Source organism: Ciconia boyciana, chromosome 23 (genome assembly GCF_034638445.1).
Source record: "Ciconia boyciana chromosome 23, ASM3463844v1, whole genome shotgun sequence".
Classification (NCBI taxonomy): domain Eukaryota; kingdom Metazoa; phylum Chordata; class Aves; order Ciconiiformes; family Ciconiidae; genus Ciconia; species Ciconia boyciana.
Genome location: NC_132956.1, coordinates 6,302,792 through 6,327,280, shown reverse-complemented (window position 1 = coordinate 6,327,280; position 24,489 = coordinate 6,302,792). Strand labels below are relative to the sequence as shown.

General features: G+C 55.4%; 3 protein-coding genes across 4 annotated transcripts; 1 reads left to right on the top strand and 2 right to left on the bottom strand.

The window, feature by feature from the left end:
- Positions 1–130: 130 nt before the first annotated feature.
- LOC140643154 (tetraspanin-18-like) lies at positions 131–3,891 on the bottom strand. 2 transcript variants are annotated; one of them, XM_072844624.1, is made up of 7 exons: positions 3,806–3,891; positions 3,425–3,619; positions 2,742–2,816; positions 2,321–2,419; positions 1,944–2,101; positions 1,581–1,664; positions 131–1,070 (listed from the first exon to the last, which is right to left on the bottom strand). In XM_072844624.1, the coding sequence occupies exons 1-7, from the start codon at positions 3,860–3,862 to the stop codon at positions 875–877; spliced, it is 864 nt and encodes a 287-aa protein (XP_072700725.1). In that variant the 5' UTR covers positions 3,863–3,891; the 3' UTR covers positions 131–874. The 2 variants fall into 2 exon arrangements, with proteins under 2 accessions (XP_072700725.1, XP_072700726.1); XM_072844625.1 differs by having other exon boundaries at positions 875–1,070; positions 1,944–2,123.
- Positions 3,892–4,933: 1,042 nt separating this feature from the next.
- On the top strand, positions 4,934–12,363 carry ADIPOR1 (adiponectin receptor 1). The gene is made up of 8 exons (XM_072844593.1): positions 4,934–5,064; positions 5,270–5,482; positions 6,272–6,388; positions 7,186–7,357; positions 7,983–8,169; positions 9,358–9,545; positions 10,965–11,158; positions 11,514–12,363. Exons 2-8 carry the CDS (start codon positions 5,342–5,344, stop codon positions 11,640–11,642), a joined length of 1,128 nt encoding a protein of 375 aa, XP_072700694.1. The 5' UTR covers positions 4,934–5,064; positions 5,270–5,341; the 3' UTR covers positions 11,643–12,363.
- Positions 12,364–14,654: 2,291 nt separating this feature from the next.
- Positions 14,655–24,478, bottom strand: TIMM17A (translocase of inner mitochondrial membrane 17A). Its single transcript, XM_072844594.1, has 6 exons — positions 24,381–24,478; positions 20,154–20,253; positions 18,257–18,320; positions 16,823–16,951; positions 16,322–16,432; positions 14,655–14,985 (listed from the first exon to the last, which is right to left on the bottom strand). The coding sequence occupies exons 1-6, from the start codon at positions 24,404–24,406 to the stop codon at positions 14,915–14,917; spliced, it is 501 nt and encodes a 166-aa protein (XP_072700695.1). The 5' UTR covers positions 24,407–24,478; the 3' UTR covers positions 14,655–14,914.
- Between the last annotated feature and the right edge of the window lie 11 nt (positions 24,479–24,489).

The following is a 24,489-nucleotide window of genomic DNA, read 5'->3' as shown; positions in this document are numbered from 1 at the left end:
CACTGCCCTCTTCTCTTTACATGGGTATACCTAAACTTTTTAACCAATATGTAGCTGTAGCAGGCTTTGCTCTTCTGCTTCCTAGGTTTTGTTGTGAAAAGTTCCATTATATAAATAAAATATAAAGCTTTAATTTATATATATTTTTCTGGTTTGTTCTGTGGAGTTTTTGGAATATTCTGAAGAAAAGGAAAATTGGAAGTACCGGTTCAGCTTCTGATTTCCAGCTCTCTCGGAAAAATGGGATTTCAGCACCGAGTATTTCAGTTTCTATTTTACCATCCCTGCCTCAGAAGGCAGCCGCGGCAGAAGCTCAGCAACAGACCCCTTAGGACTAGCACGTGGAAATGCTTCTCCGGTAAAGGCTTCACTTTCCTTGTAACATCAAGGCTACTAAAGGGTAAGTCGGTCGTTAAAACTTCAGACTCCTAAGACTTAAAACTCCGGCTATAGAGCAGCCTGTTCGCTTCCAGTTGCACCTGGGACCATTTAAGGTGACCCGGGCTGTGTCTCGACTCTGTTGTGTCCCCAGGAGGTGGCCAGTGAAAAGCACCAGCTGAGAGGGATGAAGAAAAGCCCAGAGGGTGCCCGGAGGACGGGCGTGGAAGAGAGCGGGGTGTCAGGGAGGCAACGTGCAGGGCAAGAAGCCAGAGAGGATTAGGAGGAAGGAGGGGAGAGGTTTGGGTGGTGCAACAGGTCAGAAGGTGCGGGGGGCAGGACTCCCTGTCACCAGAGCCGTTTAGTTTGGTGAAGACCCATGGCAGATCGCAGGGGGAGCAAGTTTGATGCTCAGCCTCCTGCTCTGCCTGGTTGCCTGCAAGGAATTTAACCTGTGTCCCGTCCCTGCTCCAAGAAAAGCGGGCCAGGCCCCTCCTTACGTGCCTGCTGGAGCAGAGACAGGACTCGGGGAAGTAATGGGTGCTGCACCACAGAGCTGTGCTCTGACACGCGAGGAAGCGGAGCGTCCTTGCCTGCGGCTGTTTCCAAAGCCCTGGGCTTGTCTCTGCTGCGCTTCATCCTGCTCAGTCGAAGTTGTAATAAAGGCAAAAGGCGAAGAACATGGCGAAGATCTGAAATGACAGGAGGGGGGAGCAGGTTAGCCCCCCGCTGCGGGGCTGTGCTTACACCTTGCTGCAGCTGCTTGCTGAAATCTGAGAGCCCAAAGGCTAAAGGACCGCCGCTGTCCTCTGCTCCCGGTCTAACCCGGCATCAGGCGATGGCTGTGCCCCCTCGAGGGGCCGCACACCATGGCGGAGGAGGCACTTCTGACCTTCCCCGGGTCTGCAGAGAGCCTGACGCGCCTCCCCTCCAGAGGCTGTGGGAGCAAAACAAACCTCCTCCCTCCCCAGTCCTTTAACCCGACTCGCCCGCAGCGGGAGGCTGGCTTTACACCCCGAGATGGACAATCACTTTCTGGGTGTGATTGTGACAGCTAGAGGCTTGGGTGAGTCTACCCCGAGCCCGTTTGTGTTCCCTTTGCCCACAGACCACCCTCCCGGTTAACAGAGCCCGTGCGAGGTGACCCGCTGCCTGCCCTGTCCCTTCCCGGCAGCCCTGTCCCCTCCGGCCCCGCTCAGTACCTCGATGCCCAGCACGGCCAAGCTGCAAGTCCCAGGGAGAGAGATGTACTTCTGCAAGGTCCTGCCGAAGGCGGAGAAGCAGCCCTGGGGGGACGGAGATGCTGGAGGGGCTCCCTCACGCTCCCCACGGCTGCAGGGAGCTCAGAGGGTCAGGAAGGTGTGGGGAGATGGGCGGGGGGGGGGCACCGTGGTGGGGCAGGACAAGCTGGGGACGTGGGGAGTCACTGGGCTGCAGAACCGCAGGCGGGCGGCGTCCCAGGCTCCTGTCCCCGATGCTCAGGGGCAGAGGGTGCTGCTGCCCCACTGCCACGAGCCTGGGAAGTGCTGGGGACAGGACAGGGACACAGCAGGGTCGCGTCCTACCTGCTCGTGGATGTAGCCAGGGCTCCTCTCCTGGCACTGCTCCCAGCCCAGCAGCTCGCCTGCCTGCAGGAGCCCATCCCGGGCACAGCACGCCCGCGGCCAGGGCGTCCCCGGGTGCAGCTCCTGGAAGCGGGAGCCATTCCCAAAGTCTTCAGGTCCTAAAACGCCACAACAAGAGAACTGAAATGGAAGGGAAATGCCATCAACATGCTGTCAAAATTGGGGGGGGAGGCATAGCCTGGGGAGGTGACGGAGGGAGGGGGAACAGCCCAGCATGGCGCTCGGTGTCTGTCTGGGGTCCACAAGCCCCTCGGCAGGTCCTGTGGGTGCTCCACACCCCCCCGCAACGGCCCACCAGGAGCCTCCCAGCTGCTCACCGTGACCATGAGGGTGTTCCAGGCAGCGGAGAAGACCTCGGCACCCTCGTCCCCACGGTAGTTCCTCCGCAGCTCGGACAGGAAGAGCTCCGGCTGGATCTGCAGGATGGGTGCCCTCTGTGAGCACTGGGGGACTGGTACCAGGGACGGGGCTGCGCACCCACCCTAACCCACCCCTGCCCAGCGCCACACTGGCCAGAGCATCAGCTCTCTTCGAGGGGACATGGGGACCCACCCATGGGACCCACCCACCCGGGCTTGGGCTTGCATCAGGGTGCTGGTGATGAAGGTGAGGGTGAGAAAGGACGTCCCTGCACCAGTCCCAGTCCCCTGGGGTACCTGGGGCCATGACCCATGGCATGACGGAGGGAAGAGAGGGGCTGGCCGCGCTGCGCACAGCGTCAGGGCACGAGGACAGTACCTGTTTCCAGTGCACCAGGAAGAGAACTGCCCCGACAAGCTGTGTGACGAAGACGAGGCTCACGAGGATGAAGAACTGGAAGGCAGCGGGATGAAGGAGTCAGAGATCAGCCCGACCCCGCGAGCAGCTCGCCCCGGCTCTCCCTCCCCTCCTCTGCAGCCAGCCCTGCCCATGCCCTGTGCCCCTGAGACCGGGGGGACACAGGGGACGAGTGTGCAGCTCCTGGGGACAGATGCCACATCTCCAAGCACTGTGGCTGCAAGGCGGAGGGTTAAAAACAAGCACCGGCTGCCAGGGTCTGGGGATGCCAAAGAAATTGGGGTGTCGGTGCCAAGAAAGGCGCTTCTAACCCTCACCATTGAGGGGAAAAGCTCGGAAATGCCGTGTGGGACAAGGCAGCGGCTTCCGAGAGAAGCGACCGCACTCGGTGGCTGTATAAAATCCTCTGGGCTCTAAATTCAGAGACTCACAAGGCTGGGACCGGATCGGGATGTGCGCTGAGGGCTGACAGGGCCAGGGTGGGGAACACCGGGCTCCTGGCTCCTCCAAGGACACCCTGCATCCCCCAACACCCTCCATCCCTTGACTCCCCGCATCCCGCAAGCTCCTGCACCCCGCAGCCCCCTGCCCGCCCGGCTCCCCGCGTCCCGTGCCTGCGTTCCCGCCCGTCTCCCCTCGCTCACCACCAGCAGCAGCGGCCGGCTCCGGCGCAGGGCCCCGCAGCACCCCAGGAAGCCCAGCAGCGAGAGGGCGATGCCCACGGCCAGCAGCAGGTAGGCACCCACGCTCAACACAGGCTTGGCAGCCACGACGTCCTGGAAACCCGCCGGGTCCACGGCCACCCAGACCCCCACGCCCGCCAGGCACGTCCCCCCAGCCTGTGGGACACGCCGCGGTTATGGGGTGCAGGGACCATCCCCAGACGCCCCACGGGGACCGGGGATGTTCTAACCTCTGCTGGGGTCCCCTCCCTTGGACTGGTGTCACCCACCCCCTGAGCCGGTTGGAGACCTCACGCCCTGGGGCCGGGTCCCCTCCACCCCGCCGGGCCCAGGCGGACTCACAAAGACCAGCACGTTGAAGGTGAACATCAGGTACTTCATGCAGCTCAGGACACCCATGGGGACGCCGGGGGGGACGGCAGCGTTCGTCCCTGCAGAGGGGAGAGCAGAGCCCTGGCCACAGCCAGCCCCGACCTGTCCCGGACCCCCCGGCTCCGGCAGGACACGGGGCTGCCCCCAGCCAGCACGCAGCGCCCCGAAATCCCCAGAGCATCTCCCATCTCCCGCTGCACCCCCAAAAAGCCCCAAACCCAGCGTCCCCTCCAAACCCTGCCACCACTCACCCTGCGGGGACAGCGGGTGACCCCGGCGCCTCCCGCCTGCCCCGGCACCAGCAGCGCCTCTGTAACGCCGGGAAGGCTGGCAAATCCCAGCCAAGCAGCCCCCAAGAAACCCCTTCCCGCGCAGGGGCATGAATGATTGATGGGGAACAGGATCCGCCATTGTGCCGGGCGGCGGCGGGGGGCGGAGGGGAGTCTCCGGCCCTGGCTGTCGTTAGCGGAGGTAATTAAACCTCTGGGCAGGGAAAGACGAGCCGGCCCCGACAGGCCGAGGGCGACCTCGGCCATCAATTATTGCTGCGGACATTTGCTCTCCGGGGCTGTCGGCAGCCGGGGAAGCCCTCGACGGCCTTCAGTGGGGACCCACATGCGGGCAGGGCAGTGCTGGGGTGGCCAACGGCCATTGGGGATGGAGGGACAGGGACAGACGGACGACTGGGTCTGTCCCCTCCGGCCTGGACACCCCTCAGGGCCGTGCTGCCGTGGTACCAGGGCAGCGGTGTCACTGTAACCACAGGCCTAAGGGCGGCGCAGGCCCGGCCCTCGCCCCGCGGGGGCCTGCCCCCTCCTCGGTACGGCCGTGGGGTGCGGACGCCCCCCCGGCTCTCCCCCGTCCGACCGGGCCCGCCCGCCGCCATCACGGGACTCCCGGAGGTGGCGCTCTCGGCGCGGCGCGGCGCCCCGCCCGTAGGGGGCAGCCGAGCGCGCGGCCAGAGAGACGCGCGGCCGAGCTAGAGCGCCTCCTGCCGGCACGTCAGGTGGGAGACCCGCCCAATCGCAGCGGCCGGCGGGGCGGGGGCAGAGAGAGACAGACAGCGACTGTGGCCAGTCAGAGAGCGGGTCCCGCGCAGCGCCCCGCCGTTCCGTCCCGGGGGCGGTGTCGCCGCGCGGGGCGGGGCCTCGCGACCGGAAGCGGCCCGTTCCCTCAGCGTCGCTTCCGGTGCCGCCGCCGCCGCCGCCCTGCGCGGGATGTAGCGGCCGGTGAGTGCGGGCGGGAGGGGACGGGGCTGTCCGGGCGCTGCCCCCTTCCCCCGGCGGGCGGCGGCCTCAGCCCCGCCGGTGCCCCGGGGAGGGCCGGGTCCGTCGGTCCCAGCCCCCGGGGAGGGCCCGGCCCGGCCCGGGGCGGGGTGCGCGGCCGTCGGTTCCCGGCCGGGTCCCGGTGACTCTCCTCTTCCTCCCTCCCCAGCGCGGCGGCACAAGGACGCGGAGGGACCGGCACCGGCTGCCCTCGGCCACCAGGACCGACCCCGCCACCCCCATGGCGTCCCGCAAAACCTCCGCCGCCGGGCAGGGCAACGGGCTGGCAGCCGCCGGCCGGGAGAGAGCCCACCTGGAGCTGGCCGAGCTGGGGCCACTGCTGGAGGAGAAGGGGGACCAAGGAGCCGCCGGCTCGGCCAGCGTAAGCCCCCTTCGCCCCCGGGCAGGCGCCTCGCTGGCCGCTCCTCCTTCCGCAGGGCCCCGCTCCGTCCCCGTGGATTAACCCCGGAGCTTGCCCGTTATCCCGTTAGCAGCTCGAAGCGTGCAGGCCGGCCGGGCGTGCTTCGCAGAGCCCCGAGTCTGGTCGTCGCTGCGTGCCCGCGCAGAGAGGCTGCGAGGCGTTTTGCCACCCGGACGCCGTCGGTCTGGCCCGTGCTCTGAGCTGGCCCAAAAGCTCCTGTCGGTAGCCCTCCCCCGAGCAGAGCTGTCCGCCCAGACGCGCTGGCTCTGCGTGCCCGCGCTGCTGCTCGGAGTGAAGGGGTGTTCTGAGGCCCGCAGCCTTGGGGCTGGCAATCGCCTTCCCAACCCCCTAACGGAAAAGGAGCAGAGAGGGAGTTGAGCCGGGACGGGCAGAGCGTTCCCAGCCCGGGAGGGTGCCAGGAAGCCGCTGCCTCCGCTCTGTGTTGGGCTCGCGGCTGGGGTGGAGAGCCGGGTTTCCTGGCTGGGCCGAGTGGCTGTTCCAGCCTTGGTTGTAGGGATGAAAATCCCCCACGGTAATCCCGCCTTTCAGCAAGGATAAATCTGGGATTAGCCTGCCCGAGATGGTTAAGACAGTAGCATGTTGCATAAGCGGTGGTGACCGGCGGGTCCTGCCTGTCCCCTCGGGAAGGGATGAAGCCCCAGGTGCTCTCAGAAGGGACTCGCCACTCTCCGCACGCTGTTCCTCCTCCCGTGGGCAGGAATGATTTCCTCCCGGCGTTTCTCCCTCTAGGCTGAAGACCCGCCATGCCCGGCGGCCCGTGAGGAAGAGGAGGAGGTGGTCCGTGTGCTGACTCTGCCTCTGCAGGCTCATCACGCCATGGAGAAGATGGAAGAGTTTGTGTATAAGGTACAGGAGCATGTAGCGATCCCCCAATCCTGATTTTAGAGTATTAACGAGGCCTGGATGCTCCAAGCCTAAGGCTGGGGGTGGTGGGCAGGGGCTGGCATGTGTCGCTCTGTCTGGGTGAAGCTCCCGGGGCTCTGTGCGATTCTGCCGGCAGTCTGCTCCGGCTCCGCTCGCCTGGGCCTGCTCCCAGCAGCATCTCCCAGGAGCGGTGTGGGAAGGGGATGGCGGCGGCTGGGAAGCACCGGTGGGTGTTGGAGGTTGTGCCCAGCCGTGCCGATGAGCAGCGACCTGGGGAGCGGTCCCAGTGTCTCTGCGTTCCTCTGCTGGGCACCGGGAGCACCAAGCACCGTTGCTGGTTTCACCCGGTGCCTGTGCTCCTGGTCACCGTGGTTCGGTAAGCCGTGGCGTTGGCTGAGGGCCAGCCTGGTTCTGTTGCCAGCCGGGGCTCCCTCTTCCCTGACCAAAATGGAAGGGAGTTCCCCGCTGCAGGGAACAGTTACTTCGGGTGCAGAAGGGTTAAACCTGAGGGTGCAAATCGCCTCCAGCTCCCTGGGGGGACGCGTGGGGAGTGCTCTGCAGGATGTGGGTGGCTTAAGAGGTCCCACAGGGTACTGATGTTGCAAAAGCTGAACTTCCTCTCCCCAAGCAGCGTTACGGGGCCTTTTCAGCCCTGGCTGTAGGGAAGACTCTGCTGGGCTTGTTCCACATGCGGCTTTAGGCTCCCGGGGTGAGTAAACGTGAGCCTTTGGGCTGGCTTGATGCTCTGGGGACTACCAGCGCAGCTTGGCGTGTTGCAGGTGTGGGAGGGGCGCTGGCGCGTGATCCCTTACGACGTGCTGCCCGACTGGCTGAAGGACAACGATTACCTCCTGCACGGACACAGGCCTCCCATGCCGTCCTTCCGAGCCTGCTTCAAGAGCATCTTCCGAATACACACCGAGACGGGCAACATCTGGACGCACTTGCTAGGTGACCGGGGGGGTCTGGTAGCCCTGGGACTGAAGGTGGGCTTGGCCCCCATGCACGAGGGCGGCCTTTTACGGCCAGGACTTGCTTGGTGCTGGGGTCCTCTCTGTGCCTGGGGCCTTCCTCTGAGGATCACACACCCCTGCCTGGTCCTGTGCACGCAGGCAGCTGGGTCACGAGGTGCCCGAGAGCTCCCGGAGCTCCTTGGGTGAAAGGAGGCCAGGGCACTTCCTCACAGCGGGGCCCCAGGGCTGGGCTCAGCGATGGTTTGTGGCTTTGCCGACGCTCCGCAAGAGTGGGAGGGAGAACTGTGTCCCGGGCAAGACAGGAAAGCCTCAGAGTGCTTTCCTTTGAAACCCAGGGACGGGTCAGTGGCTCTTCACCCTGTGCCTGACCCTGCCATCCCGCGGGTTCCCCCAGCTCCGCTTGTCTGCGGTAACGAGAGCCTTGGCTAACGGCCCGTGCCAGGCCAGCCCTGGGTGCGACTGAGCACCTCCAGGTGCGCTGCGAGCAGGATACGTCCAGGGCCTGCCTCGCAGAGCAGAGGCAGGGCCGCGTTTCTCCTGGCTCTTTGCTGAATTCATTCACTCTCCTTCTGCCTGATGCCCGTTTGGTGTGTTCCCTGCAGGTTTTGTTTTGTTCCTCTGCTTGGGGATCCTGACCATGCTGCGGCCCAACATGTATTTCATGGCTCCTCTCCAGGAGAAGGTGGTGTTCGGGATGTTCTTCCTGGGAGCAGTGCTGTGCCTCAGCTTCTCCTGGCTTTTCCACACTGTCTACTGTCACTCAGAGAAGGTCTCGCGGACTTTCTCAAAGTGAGTCAGCACAAGCGCGGTTGCGTGGTCTCACAGGAGGTTTTGAGTTCTCGCAGCACTTCCTCTCGGAAAGCGCTGCGCTCCCAAAGGTTTTATCCTTGGGGGAAGGCAGTGTTCACCAAATCCAGCGTGAAGTTGAGAGGGAACCACAGCTGGGTCCCAGAGGGCTTTGCCCTGTGCCCAAGCACCTTAAATCCACCAGCTCAAATGCCCTCAGGTCGATGATGAAGACGGGGACCCTGGGAACCTGCAGCTCCCAGGGGAACAGCCTTGGTGCCCCTCGTAGCAGGGAACTGAGGAGGGGTCTCCGTCTCATGAGACACAGCAGTTTGGCAGTTTCCAGTTTACTGGATGCTTTCAAGAACTCTGGTTTGGATCCAATTTGGACTGAAACCAAATTGAAAGAAACAAACAGGATTCCCGGCAAAGTGGAAAGGCTGGGCAGTGGCCAGTGCCTCTCCCCGAGGTCGGTGCGCAGGCTGCTCTTAGAGTTAAGCTCACATCAGCCTTTGTGGCACAGGCAGGGCAGCAGCAAGGCTTTCCAAATAAGACCCTGCTCACGCAAGTCTGTCAAAGGCATTTACTTGGGTGCTGCTTGCTGGGAAATCCTGCCAATCTCCTTTGCACAAACCCCAGAGATCCTGCGGGCTCGTCTCTCCAGAACAAACTGTGCCGCCGTGCCCTCAGCAGAAATGTCCTTGCATACCGGGGAAGGCACTTGCCGCGGCCGCAGTGGTGGTAACACGAGCGGCTGCGTTTCAGTGGTGAAATGGTTCCTGGATCGATGGATCGAAAGCACTTTGCAGGGGAGGATAATAGTCAAATCCATATGCGCTAGGAGTCGTGCTCGCCACGTCCTGTCGTGGTGGTTTGAGTGCACGGCTCCCCTCGTAGCCAGCCGGCTCCTGTTCCTCCTCTGCGCTCCTGCCGAGCTCTGCTGGCATCCCCAGAAGCCGCGTACGTGCCCAGGCCCTTTCTCGTGTCCCAGATCGCGTTGAGGAGGCCTGGGCGCAGCCCTTCTCCCTCCTCTGGACACGCAGCTTCACCCGCGGGGCCGTGGCTGCCTGTCTGGCCGTGGTGACTCCACTTGGGTGCAGACAGGCTGGGGGGTACCAACACAAGAAGACGCAAGGAGGGGGGTGGATTTTGGGGCTCACCTGTGACTCTGTCATTGTACCCCGGCTGCAGGTTGGATTATTCAGGAATTGCACTGCTGATAATGGGGAGCTTTGTCCCGTGGCTCTACTATTCGTTCTACTGCTCCCCGCAGCCAAGACTCATCTACCTCTCCATCGTCTGTGTCCTGGGCATCTCTGCCATCATCGTTGCTCAGTGGGACCGGTTTGCCACCCCCAAGCACAGGCAGACGAGAGCAGGTAGGAGTTCTCCCTCCTCACCCCGAGTCCCCAGCCCCGGGAGGGAGCTCGGGAGGGCTTCAGGGAGGCACTTTGGGAAGATCCCGCACGGGACAGCTCTTCCCACTTGGAAAGAGCTCCCAGCATCTGCAGAATTAATTCCCCCAGAGCACCCCACCGCCCCGCAGCAGCTGCCGGCAGGGAGAGGTCTCCTTCCTCCCTTCGCTATGCTGGGGATTTAGATCCTCCACTGAGCAGGGCCCGAGCTCTGCCTGGCGCAAGCCTGAGGTTCGGAGCAGACAGACAGCATTTAAAAATAGCCCTGTAAGTGGCGGCTGGGTGGCCTGGGGCTGTGCCGCGCAAAGCTGCCTTCTCCGGGAAGCAGTTTGGCAGCGCCAACCCGCAGCTCAGGCAGAGGAGGAAGAAGAGGTTCCCTCATCTGTCCCCTGCCAGTGACACGCTGGCATGTACCTGCCTTCCCAGAGGCTGGAGGGCGAGGCTGTCTCCAGCCCACTCCACACTCACACCCTGTCTTACCCCCGCTGCAGCCTCTGCAGATTAAATCAGCCTCAGTGAGCCCCAGTGAGCGGGGAGAAACGCCTCTGCCCGCCCTCACCTCCCCGGGGGGCTCCTGCAGCAAAACGTCTCTCGCAGCAGCATCCTGGCTACGTGACGAGAGACGACGCTGAGCTGGAGGCCGGGCAGCGCCGCTGGCGCGTGACCCACGAGACCCCCTCGGAAGAGGGCAGGGGAGAGGGTGGGACTGCCAGCCCCACCGTTCCCCTATGGCAGCGCGGGTGCTGGCAGAGAGCCCAGCCGCCTGCTCCTGGAGAGGGCTGCTCTCCTCCCCCGGTGTGGAGCGAGACCCTGCTGTGAGTACAAGCCGCAGCCCCTCTGGGATGGCGTCTCGCTGCGGTGCCGTTTGCTCTCCGCCAAACTAATTAGATGCCAGAGCTGAACATTTCAGCACTGCTAATTAGCACCTTCCCCTTGAGCTCCAAGCAGCTTCACCAAACAAATGACTCTGGCAAAGCCTCTCCTCGAAGGGCTGGCTGGGGCTGCTGCGTTCCTCACGCCTGTGAGGCTTTGGTGCGATCCGGAGGGCTGGCACCTTCTGAAAGAGCCGTTCCCGTAGCCAGGAGCAGGAGCTGCCGCAGCCCTGCCACTGTACGGAGAACGCACATCTGCACAGCGAGCTCTGCCCAGTGAGCACTGCGGGTCAGCACTGGTTTTGACTGGGACGTAGAGCTGTAGATCCGTCATTTTGTGAAGGATAAATGCCGTGGGGGTTGGATAATCCAGGACTGAGTGAGGAAAAGCTGCTGGTGTCTCCAGGAGCTTCCCTTTCCGCAGGACGAGGGTGCGAGGGGAGCTGGCGGGGAGGAGCAGCGCCCCGTCCGCGCTGTGTTCCCGTTTGCCGATCTCTCCTCTCTGCCGCAGGCGTCTTTCTGGGGCTGGGGCTGAGCGGCGTGGTGCCCACCATGCACTTCACCATCGCTGAAGGGTTTGTGAAAGCCACCACCGTCGGCCAGATGGGCTGGTTCTTCCTCATGGCCGTCATGTACATCACGGGCGCGGGGCTGTACGCCGCCCGCATACCCGAGCGCTTTTTCCCGGGCAAGTTTGACATCTGGGTGAGTGCGGGACGAGGCGGTGAGTGGGGCGCTTTGGGGGGCAGCTGCCAGGCTGGGGAGGGGGGACCGAGGGTGGTGAGCTCTGAGGTGAGGAGAAGGTGGCTGGGGGGTGTCCTGGTGAGCCCCAGCACGTGTGCTGGCAGCCAGACCGTGAACGGCTGCTGCAAGCAGGCAGGGCAGGCTAAAGTACAGGGTGGAAAATGCTGCCTGGGAGCAACGAGGGGGAAAAAGTAGAGCTCAGAGGTCAGTTGTGGGGCGGTGCAGAAGCAGCGAGGAGGAGGAAGAGGCGGAGGTGCTCCCGGTGTTCCTCTGTCCCCTTTGGTCTGGTCTAAAGGGCTTTTTCGCTTCCCCGCAGTTTCAGTCGCATCAGATCTTCCACGTGCTCGTGGTGGCTGCGGCCTTCGTCCACTTCTACGGGGTGTCGAACCTGCAGGAGTTTCGCTACGGACTCGAAGGGGGGTGCACAGACGACTCTCTCCTCTGAGAGCGCCTGATTTTAGTACAAGCTTCCTAAGTGCTTTTTAAACTGTCTTTGCTAAAATCAAAGGAAGACTCAAAACTGTTTGGGGTTGTTGGTTGTTTTGTTTTGGGTTTTTTTTTAAGAAAAAAACCAGAAAAATTCTTTAGCAAAATTGTTGACCAAATCCTCACCCCCTTCCCCACACACTTCGCTGGGGCTGAGGGGAGGCGACGCGGGCCCCGGCAGCCAGCCTCGCCTCCTCCAGACAGTGTTTTAGCTGCACCGGGGTCGTCCGACCTTCGCAGGCATGCCGATTTCCAAAAGCAAAGGGTGCGGATACCCCACTCACGGCACAGCCGAGCACCCCCTTCCCGAGCTCACCGTCGGAGCGAGCAGAGTCGCGCACTACCAAGGCTCAGAGCCAGAGATTTTTGCATATCCCTCGCAGCAGAGCCGCCTTGCTGGGGACAGCTCTGCAGCCCCCGGTGCTGCTGCCCTGGGCACAGGCACAGATTCCTGTAACTTAAGTTTTAATTGTTTTTTTGTTTGTTCGTTTGTTTTCCTTGACAAAGTAATGTAAACATAAATGAGAGAATATTTAATATTTAATACTAAGCTTTAAAAAGACTTGCTGCCACCGCAGTGTACTTGGCTCCCTCGCTGTCTGTGGTAGTAAAGGAAGGACAGTGTGTGAGGGGAATGTAGAGCTGCTGTAGCTGATTGAAATAAAAAGGTCAATAGTTCAGTGTCGTGCTGGTGCTGTCTGTCTCGGTTTTTTTGGGCTGGGTGTAGAGAAGCTGCCCTGGGTGTGGGCTGCTTCTGGGGAAAGGGCTCCAAGGAGCGCGTCCCCTCAAGCAGCAGGAGCACCCATGAGGTGCAGTGGGATCCCTCCTGCCGCGGCAGCGGGTCAGGACAGCCCTAACGGCAGAAATAAAACACAGGAAATGCTTGGGTGTTGTGGTGATGACAAGGGAGGAAACCCTTCCTCAGCTGGGCGATACGCTGCTGGGCAGCGGGACCTGCTGCCTTCCCTCCTGCGGTCAGCATGGCAAAGGGCTCACAGCCGCTCAGAAAAGCTGCTGCAGCCGGTTGGTGTGTGGGGAGTGAAGGACGAGACCCTAAATCAGAGGCTCCTCCTCATGTAGGACTGTGTGAGCGACCGTCCAGCGCAGGCGGTCAAGGGGGATTAGTGGGGAAGAGCTGAGCTGAGTAAAGCTCCTCGCAGGCAGCCGAAGCCCGTTACCTTACGGAGGGGTGAGGGAGGAGAGCCTGGGCCACAGCCGCTCACTGGTGGCACGTGTCCCTGCTCTCCCGGCTAGGTGGGGAGTCGCTGCGGCTGCAGGGAAGAGTTGCGCGGTGGCCCTTTCTTGAGCTGTTTGGATGTGGCCTGGCTTTGGGGACTGCCAAGGCAGGGCCTGGCTAGAGAGCAGCAGGTTCCCCTGCACACCCCCGTGCCTCTCCCCGGCCAGGGCGGGAGCGGTCACCCAAGCACTCCAGGCTGCTCCTTCAGTACGGGCTGAGTCACCTCGCCCCCCACCAAACCCCCAAGGACAGCTCAGCCGTGCGAGGGCCGGGCACCGAAACCCTCGAGCTGCACGCAGATTTGAACAACACCTGAGTGCTCTAATCCTATATAAAGAGTACGGGAAAACATTTGGTGATTAACACGCAGATTTGGATACACAGGGGAGGCTCCGCAGCTGATGAGAGCCGAGTGTAATTCTCTCTCCACTACCAGAGACTCGCCCACTCCCCTGTGGCTGGGGTCTCAAGCGGGAGCAGGGCAGAGCACTGGCTGAGTGGCACGAGTCAAGAAAATTGTCTTGACAACCCGCCCGAGGAACCATGTAAGTGGCAAAGGAAGACGAGCCTTCACATGCACACACAGGGCTTTTGTGCTTAAGGTTTTTGAAAATTACACACCAGCAGCAACTATACGAAACAGTAAGGTACCAGAGATGTAAGCCCCAGCATTCCTGGAGCAGTTCTAGGACAGGCGGGGGGTAGGGACAGGAAAATGTCACTTTTACAAGATGACAGGACAGAGGAGATGGTCAGGATCTCGCACTTGCATGCACACTTCGTACAATCCTAATTCACCCATTTGTCAACCATTACTGTGACCGCTTCTGTCTTATTTTCATCCTCTCCTCCTCCTACATGGGCCTAACTTAGTCTCCTGACAGAGGGCAGAGATCACGCTCCTTCCTGGGCAGAGGAAAAGCCGTGAAGCGGCTCAGATAATATTACTCAAGTCTTTTTGAATACAGATATTCTATCAGGAACTGCCAGCAAGCAATAGTGTTAACTAGTAGTAACAACAGAAAACCTCACTGGATATGATTTTTTAACTGCCGGCAAAAGGGAACATGCCTCCACAACTGCAGTTTAACAAAAACATGGAGCAGATGTCGTAATCGTGCTTAGGACCGGATCCGAGGTGAAAAGGCAAGAGGCTGTGCTGGCAGCGGGCAGGCAGGGGCAACGCTTCCTCCTCCAGCCCCACAGGCCTACGTGTTTTCTGTTCGGGGCTCCCACACGCGTCTCACTGCACTTCTAGGAGGGGACGCTGTCTGTGGTGTTCCCTTTCGAGCCTGCTGCGAAAGCCACAGCAAGCAGCAGCAGAGGCGAGGAATTCGTTTGCTGCCACCTTTTGCTAAAGGGGCTCAAGGCCACGCGGGTTGAGGGGAAGGCGGAGGTGTGCTGCAGCCTGCGGATCCGCAAAAGGCAGATTCTGCTTTAACCAAAGAACTCTGGCTGCATGGCGGTAGCGTAGGAAACAAAGAACAGCAGTGAAATACGTATTGCTGGAAGTAATTTTCACTGGCTTGCACATTCTCCCAATAATATTCACTTTAGGAATGTAAAACTGCGTGTAGATTAATTATTTTCCTTAAGCTGAAATATGTGTAGCAACCTAAATCCGATGGGGACGCGGCTCAATTCCAGCTGCGTTCGCTGTGGCTGGTCAACGCCACATCCCAGAGAAGACTCCAAAGACCTTCACTTCAGTCCACGTCCAAAGGATGACAAGACTCCATTTGGTCCTTGTCTTAAACCTCCATGTATTCTATCAGACATGTATCAGCATTACAGCAATGGAATCTATCATGAATAAATAGATTTGTCATCTTCTAAAAGTTCCCCTGTGCAGTTTTACACTGACAAGTGCTGAAGGTCCTCTTGGCATGGTTTGTGTAAGAGACTACCACTGGTGTAAAGACATACCGCGTCTTGGTCCTCCAGCATTTTAAATTACAGCTCGGGTACAATCTGAACTGGGAGAATGAGGATAATCACTGGTATTGTCGGTAGTCGCTAAATGGAGAGGGCTGCAACTGGGAGGGGTCGTCTGAAAACTGAGGGCCTGTGAATAAGGCAAGAGAAAAAAAGGGAAATAATAAATACCAAAAGACAAGAGATTCTTCCTACTAACAGCACAAAACACGGTCACAGCGTTTTTCATATAAATCCCCTCTAAAATGAATGAAGCCAATAACAAGACTTTACATTTGATTTTTTTTTCATTCAAAGAAGTTCAAGAGCTTTATCCATTGACGAGAGCCTCAGTCCAACAAGGACTGTATTTTTATCTCCTTTATTAACGGGGAAATGAATCAGAGCAGTGAGAGGGAAACATTTTCAGTCACCTAAAGGAGCTGGAAACCTATGTCTTATTGCCCTTCAGTTGAACTTAGCCACTCTGTAAAGGTTTACTCACGGTAACTTGCCCGACAATGAAGCAAGCCAGTGAAACGGAACAAATCATTGTGGAGTCAGCTTCCCGACTCCTCTTACTGACGTTCTGCTGGAGGGAAGCAATACATTTACTGTATGCCAATTTTAGAGAGAAGAAATTGTAACGGACAGATGATACCCTTTCTCTAAAGCAGATTTTTAAACCGCCTTTGTGTTAAGAACAGAAATTGTTATAATTTAGATTGAACAAAGAATGTCAGTGAACAAACCTGAGAGAGGAAGCCTCTCAGGAATTAGTGGTTTGCTACTAATCCTTTCAACACTGGTGGTTTTGTCTGTATTCCTCCCAAAATAAGGTGGGGCGATAGAGGTACTTCATATTTTGCACAGGCAAGTATTGACACAAATCGTTACCAAGTCAGCTCACTGACACCTCAGCTTGCATTTTACTTAGGGGAAAAAAAAAAAGGGGATCTAGTTTTTGAAGCAGTTTAGAAAAAAAAAGCCACCGCCACCACCTCCGCTCTTTGAAATCTTTTACCTGTATCTGCCTGCTGATCCTGATCACCTCATTTAAACCAGGGCTGCCCGCACGTTTGCACGCAGACCATAGCTAACCTGCCCTGCTAACCTGCCGGCACCATCCCTCTCGCCGCAACTTGCTGCTTGCTATTGCCTCAAGCCTGTTGTGTCACCCACCACTGACTAAAATGCTGCTGCCACCATCTGACAGGTTGTGTGGCTGCATCGGGGGACAGGGGAGAAGACAAGGACAGCCGGGACATCCCTGCTTTCAGCCACACAGCCTCCAGTCACCCAGCGGGAAGGAGCTGATGATACCCTTGTCTCATCAGCAACATGCGGCTCCTCCTTGGCTTTCTACAGCCTTAGAGGCTGGCAACCCGCAGAGCAGATTTACAGATGAGACCGATGACTGGAAGAGGTACATTAGTAAAGACTGCACGATAAAAGCCTCGCGATACCACAGTCTGATGGCTCCTTACCGTTTGGAAACTGTGTGGAGGCAAATCTTGTTAACAGAATACCAGCTCCTTCAATTAAAGCTAGGAGAATCCCTCCCATCGCAGCAGACCCAACCATGGCAACAGGTCCATCTAAAAATAAAAAGCATAAAACAACACTTCTTACTTCTTTGGTGCATTACTTTGCATATTATAGCTCTCTTTCTTTAGTTATAATCTCTCCTATAAGCAGACTCAGAAGCAGTAATTTTGCATCCATTAAGCCTCATTAGCATCACCAATAAAACGATACTTAGTGGGCAACTCCCTCCCTCTTCCTCAAGGAAACAAAGGAACACTGGAAATGTTTGAGAACGTAATTATTACTTTCATAAGCACAGGACAAAAGTTTCAGATTATCTTTCAGTTTCTCTGAGAAAGTAAATTCCAATTTGGGTATCAGCGACTGTTGCTTCACTATAACGATGAGAACTGTACATTTAGAGTACAGATGTTTTTCAACCAATATCCTCAGTTTCTTACTTCTTGCAGCTAATATGGCTCCAGTCAGGGCTCCGCTTGTGATTGAATTCCACGGATCTTCTTTCCCTCTCATTCTGACCATACTGCAGTCAATCATGGAGAAGAGACCTCCCCAGACAGCAAAGCTACCTGTTAAAAAAAAAACAAAAAACCGAAAAAAACAAATCAGTTTAGAGAAAGCAGACAAGCCAGTCACGCTGCAGCCGTGTAATCAGGAGATGGTGTAGTATCGGTGTGCTTGCTTTCAGGCATGGAAGTATGTTCAAAGCAACAAAGAACCAAAGAGAGGTCAAAATCAGTACTGAGAAAAATTCTCAACTTGCCAAGTGACACACATTTTATATATAATCTCATTAATTTACATTTAATGACAGAAAGCTTATCAAACAGTGATTATAATGGAACTTCCATCCTAATAAAGCCAGATTAGCTCAGGGAATTTTCGTATTTTTCACTTTTTAAACATATTTCCTCACAGAGAATGATGCAGAGTAATTTTGCACCTTATCCTAACCCTGCTCCTGGCGTCTCAGACCAGTACCGGTCGGTATTGCATGGCAAAGAGAATGCAAGTATTCAGAATGCAAATTCTGAAGTCTTTTAACAATAATGTGTATTATAAATTAAAATAAATATTGATCTCTAGACTCATTTTGGGACAACTACTAGTTAGAATTAGTTCAGCCCTCCTTAATTTGAGGTGTCTTAATGCTTTATCCCAGGTTAATACCAGCTAAAAACCAGGCGGTGCCTCTCTCTGTGCAGTCACCACAGGCTGCAGCCATAAAGCCTTTTCCGCCTGTGGCCCGGATTTCTTTAAGCAGTTCTGCTGCAGCTGACGTCTCCCCACCCAGAACGGCTCTCCCATCTTCTCCTTCTGTCACGTATTAATGCAATTTGCCCGTCAGAATGGCATAATGGCACAGCACAGTACGTGACTGCAGCGTGACCTTCAAGAGGTCACGATGTCGTTTTGACTCAAGCTGCAGTTTTGTGATTTTTTTTTTACTTTTACGCACAAAATTCACTTCACAAAATTTACTTAGCTGACCTCAGAGGAACAGTCTGAAATCCTACCAAGACCCACCCATCCACTTCATTGTTTCTCCAAGTTTGATCATTTCTTTTAATGAGCCAATTTTATTTATTTTAAAACCCTGTGCACAATGCACAGGCTCCCAGGCAGCTCTGCGCAGAGCTGGTTAAAATATGACAAAATTATTAACCCTGGCTTATCACTTCATGAACACAAGCATGTTTCCTCCACACCAAACCAATTCTGGAGGCATCAGAACCATATTTACTCATCGCTTGGACTAACAAACCCCACTGAAACACAGCTGGCCCACAGCGCAGGTGTCACTGCACTTGTACCACATTATCTTCCCAAACTTAGCAGCAAACTGACTGTAACAACAATACAAAATTAATTACCTCCCAGTTGTGGAGCTCTTGTTTTAATAGCTGTCAAACTTCCCCGCAGCCGATGGTTTACACCCTACAATACAAGAGAAATGACAGTTAAAACAAAAGAGCAAAGCCCATCTGACTGTATATAGCAACAACTTGCCACAGGCCCAACATATTCTTAAGCACCCTCAACAGCTGTGATCAGGAGCTGACAGCAACTGCATTTTACACGTGCTTTAGTATTTATCACACGATTTATTGCATTATAACATACCTGTCAACTACAGAAATGAACTACAGCCATCAGGCATTAAACAATTTGAGTTCAAAGTTTGTTTGAGTGGCCTTGACTGAACGAGACTAATTTAAAGTAACACTTAGCAAGATAAGCAGGTTTATTTTTCACGTGTATCATTTCTTTGTTCCTATCAGATGCCTGGTCGCTTCACGCAGTTTGCATGCAGGACACCAGTGGAGCAAACAGCAGCATCAGGTGCAGGTAACCTCAGGGAGGAGACCCTGTCCATGGAGAACAGGGAAATCCACCCAGAGGAAGAGTGCCCCAGGGCTGCGTTAGAGGAAAACCGCATGCTGTTACATCACATTTCCATCAGTATTTTATCTATCTTAGTACAATCACCTCAACCCTAGCGCAGATGCCCACATACCAGGAGCACTACGCTCGGCTGGCAGCAGGAATCTCACTGGTTGTCCCAAATTTAGTCATTCCTGCTGGTCTATTTAGTGGTGTGGAATATTTAGTCCTTGCCTCATCAGCCCAGTCCCAGTAGCTAAGAGAAGCAAGAATTCAGCTTCTAAATGCAGTGCTGAGCCTTCCAGAGTCTAACACTAAACACGTCCTCCAGGAGTCCACAGAATTATGACTACGTATCTTCCCACACTTTAAGATTTAAAGAACATACATCCAAGTTTTATTTTTGATACAAGCACTCAGAAGTGTGGACAGGTTTATTTAATAAGTCTTAAGGAAAATGAAGAATGTAGTTAAGCATATAATCCTTTTCAAGTTAAGTGTCTGCAGGATCTGACTAGTTTGGAAACAGTTATTTACTTACAAAACTTACCTCAAACTGATGGCTTATTAAGAAATTTTAGGCAAACAAATTGTCAGTTAGTAACACCAAAAACCACTCAACAAAAACCTCTTTTATATTAAGCCAGAGAAATGTTTTAAAACAAATGTTCAAGTAGAAATGGGATCTTATTGTATCAAATGTCTGTACAACAGGTTTATAGTAAAAATTTCACAGCAGAAAGCCTGAAAGTGGAAACATCTTAAATGACTTGCATCAGCTAAACTTTAACTTTCATGTTTACGCACACTTCTGCATTTAAACAAAACCTGACTATCAAAAAAATCCAGTTAATTAAAAATGTTAATAATTAAATAAGAGATTAGTTAAAGAAAATAATACCCCCTAATACAAATCTGAAGGAGAAAAAGATTCTTCCTTTGAGTCTTTCCATTTCCTAAAAGAAAGGGACAGGGGTAGGCCAGAAGAGGAAGAACAGCCCAGGCTTCCCGTCTCTACGTGTGGACAGAACCCAAGGCAGAAGATGGGCCAAGATGGACGCATTCTGCTGCGCCCTCCACTTCCCCATCCTGAGGGAGATGTCTCTCAGCAAGGGAGGGCAGCCGGCTGCCAGCGTCCCACTGCTGCCATCAGATCAAACAGGGAAAGCAGAACTTTTACCCAGAAAGATGAAGAACCCATCTGGATCCTGAGCCAGTCACCAGAGGTACCCTCCTGGTTTGGATTAATGACATGCAGGCCATTAATCAGTCCCACTCACTGCTCAGGGATTTCTTCTCCCTTACCTTTGGCTGGCCAGATTCACTGTTGATGGACAGAGAAAGCAGGACTGCACTCTGAATGCACTCTCACATGATTTTACTTACCACTGGGGAATTTCTGAACCCCTTGATAGCTTGGAAAATGCCACCTCCTATCGCTCCCATCGTGAAAGCACCTCCGCAGTCATCTACTATCCTCCAGGGACTATAAAGAAAAACAGAGAATAAAATACTAAATTCCATCATGTTAAACCGTGACGGATCCACTCACGCACTGAGCGTATTCACGTTGGAAATTCACCATCAAAACATGTGTCACAGTATCCAAAACTGGAGTGAAAATCAAGCCTGCCAGCCGTATTGTCTCACATCCAGCTTGCTGAGCAGACATCAACAAAAGACACGCACAGGTAATATTACAGCAGAACAAACTCAACTTTTGCCGAGACTCTACCAATCTGTCTCCCAGTAGTGGTAAGCATCACATACATATACAGAAAAATTGCCTGAACTCCTCACACAAGGCAGAGAGGCGCATTGCCATCATGGAAAACTTCTGCAGAATTCCAGCTCTGCCCTACTTACGGAGTGTAAATAGCTTTAAATTTACTGTTCTCATTCTTGTCTTGACCTACAGAAAACTTAAGTGGCAAATTCAATGAGACTCAGTTCACAGCTGGCACAAAACACCGCTTTCCTGAATTACTCACGCTTTCCATTAGTTCTGGTTATTTAAATGAGAGACTACAAAGTCATCTTTTGTTAAACTGGAAAGGTTTTTCCTGATGCATCCTGGATCTTTGAAGTTCATTCAAACAAAGCACAGATCTAGTCAGAGGTCCAGAAGGCCACAGTTCCTGGCCCCAACAACACGGAGCGTCGAATGTTTCCGGCCAGCGAGCAAAAGCTTTGCCACAGAAAGAGCACCTTCCTCGCAGCAAACACTTTCAACACCAGTGAGATGAGCTTTAATTTGGGGTTTAAAACTGCTGCCAAGCACTAGAGCCTTGTAACTCTCCGTCACAAAACTGAACTCCTAAACTAGGTGAGCACTAACCTGCTATTAATCTCTGTTGCCACTGCTGGTAATTTTGAAGCATAAAATAACGAAGTTATTTTTTCTTTCATGTTATATCAAAATCTTACAGCAGAAGCCAAGCACTCAGATGATTATAACTCCTGCACTGACAATAATGAGCAAACCTAGCAAAAAAGAGACTACAACAACATGCTGGGTCACAAAACTGAACACTATGGCAAGCTCGGTGTTCACCGTAGCAAATCACAGGTATGAGCATTGATGTGCATTTCCGATTTCACTCTGAATTTCACGTTCCTGTTCTTGAGGATTCCCTACAGCATCCAGGTCCTGCACATGAGAATACACCTTCATCGATCCACTTTGAGTCTGCCACTTTTCTACTTCACAGGGTATGCTAATGCTCTTCTGCCGTAAGGAGTGACAAACACCGTCTCTTTGCCCCAGGCCCCTCGCTGTACTGCATATTTTGTCACGAGGGTTTTTTTCTTCCTACAAAAAATTCCACAACATGCAGTCCCTCCTCCTGCACGTTCTCCCAGGCTCCTCGCTTTCATGACCTATTTCTGAATCTCTCCCTACCTCCGCAATCGTTTTAGTGAGAGAGCATAGCCAACTCTGCACGCCTTCTAAAGGCAGGTAAATTGCTTGTTTGCAAGCGTGCATCATTCACTCGCTTTGCTTTTGCATCTTGGCATCGCTCGGCTGTTCCAAACGCACCAGGACCCCACCCAAACATCACCACTGATCTTCCCCAGTGACAGGGACATCCAGGTCCCAAACCCACACCGACTGAGAAACCAGTGGAAGGACTGTACATTATCCCACCACGCATCACCCTTCTTGTTTATTGCTCTGCCTGTAACATGCTTTCATCTCATATTCCTTACAAATCCGCTCTAGCTTTGACTAAATTAAATAATTCAGCCCCATTTCACATTTTATTTTCCTTCCCCTATTTCCTGCATTTAATGATCAGGAAAAGGTTGCAGGCACACTGTTGTCAGAGATGCCAAGATGAAAAGCAACTAAGTCTTTCTTCTCTGGGCTTTTTTTCTTGTATTGTTCTCCACGTCTCCTGTCCAGATTTTGATCTACTCTGTTATGAATAAAACATCTCATCACAAGTCTCTTCCTTCGTTAGCTTGCTAACAGTGATCTTGTTAAAAGGCTTTCTGGAAATCTAAATAGATTATGTAAAGTGGTCTTCCTTTACCCACAAGGTCAAAGAATTCCAATTTAGCAAACCATGACTGTTCTTTACAGAAGCTTTGTTAATTAGACCCCAATCATGGAATGCTACATTTTTTCCATCTTTAATCCTACTTCAGATGTCAAGCTCATTAGCTGTTACCTTTGGGGTTCTTAATTTTCCTTTTAAACTATCCTCCAAGCCTCCGCAGGAGCAGCTTTTAAATGAGAAAACATCTTTGATACCAGCACAGCCATTTCTTATGTCAGCTCCTTTGAATTCCCAGGTAGATGCTGTGTGCATCTGAAAGCCGACACAAAACACCCCACAGTCCCTGATAGTGCTTGACCTCAGTAGAGGAGAGAATCGGAAGAGAATAGAAGAGATTACTCCATTATTAATTTGGCACTTACCTACAAGCTTAATGTTACCGTTAATTGTTTCCTTGACTTTAAGGGGACCCCTCCCAGTAGGGAAATGATGTGCTCACTGCTACACACAAGATAAGGTTGGATTCCTACTGCCGACGGCAACCAAGATCACTTAGAGATGAGAGCAGAGGCCAGGACTTCGCTTATGTCAGGGCCCCAGGGCAGCCACATACCAGCTCCACCGACCGGAGAGGCTGAGGATACCCCACACCTCAGGTGTATCTGTATCCCACCCAGAGGGAGCTGCGGTGGCTGACAGCACCGTTTGGCTTGATAAAATGATAAAAAGAGGAGCAGGTGGCCCGCAGGGCCAGTGGACTGAGGAAAGCCAGTGGGTGCCACACCAGCTCTGACTGCCCGTGAGCTCTTAGAGGGGTGAAGCTCCTCCAAGCTCCACAACTGCCTGCAGCTCTTCTAACTGCTGATAAACCACGAGAGTCAGAGGCCGCCGCGTTTTAAATGAACAAAGCTGCCTTTTCTCAGTGCCGACGGTTCAGCAGGGCGCCGACGGTGCAGAAGGGGCAGCACTTCATCCTCGTCATCGAACCATCGTGACATGCCAGCCTGAACTGCCTGACCTCTGCTCCCCGTCAGCCGTTCGGGCCACTCCCAGCACAGATGAGACTACGCAACGATCCGTACTTGTAACGAAGGCGACTGCGATGGAAATTACAGCCAGGTTGTACAGTGTCACCTTCCAGCGAGGTCACACTGCTCCCAGAAACAGCAACTCCCAGGGGGCTGAACCCCCCCCCCGGCGCTGCGGAGGGAGAGATAACGGGGTGACCAGCAGCAAAATGGGGCAAAACAGCGTGGGGCCTCCGACAGCCCCCCTACAGCTTAGCAGCAGAATGTCCTTATCGCATGACCTTACTAAAGGGAGAATGAGATTACCTGGAGCCCGCAGCAATCAATAAATAAACAAAGTTTATTTTGCTAACGTCCCAAACTTTGTGCTGTAGAAAGGCGGAGTGACATTTATGGAGAAACTTAAAACGTGGCACCAATCTACAAAGCTTTGGGAAAAAGTCACGGGTCTCTATTTGCACACTTAATCCTGAGCCTACGCTGCCCTTTAAATGTTTTATTACTACAAACAAAACCTTTAAGTTGCAACCAAGGCGACTGTGAACGTTTACACTGCAGAAACGTGACCGGGTCCAGGTGCCGCCCGTTCGGCGGCAAGGCTGCGGCCAGGCCGGCTGACTTCGGCAGGCCGGTGCGCTCCCGCCTCACGGAAGCGCGGGAAGGAGAAGGGCAGAGCCACGGGGCGCTGAGGGGACGAAGCGCCGCCGACCAGGGAGCGCGTGCCCGGGGGCTGCGGCCCACAGAGGCCCAGGCGCGGGGCAGGCCGCAGGGCCTAGCCGCCACGCCGGTACCTCCCCCCCTCAGGGAAGCTCCGCCGGGCTCGGTACCGGCGGATTTTTGCCTGCGCAGGCCCCGAGCCACGGGGCAGCCCCTCAGCCGCCGCGGCGCGGCCTACCCCCGCCGCCTCTCCCTCAGAGGGGCCCCGCCAAGGTCACCCGCACCCGCACCCCCCCCCCGCCTCCCGCGGGGAGCGGCCCCGGGCAGCGCCCGCCCCGCCCCGTTCCCCCCGCTCCCCCCGCCCCCGCCGCCGCCACCCGCCGGACCCACGGTCCCCGCGCGCCGCCCGGGCGCGGGCCGCTCACCAGGGCTCACGCGCGTACTCCTCCATCTTCGCAGGCGCCACCGCCCTCGCCCGCCTTCCCGCCGCGCGATTGGCTCACCGCCTTCCCGCGAAGGCCAATGGGGACGGAG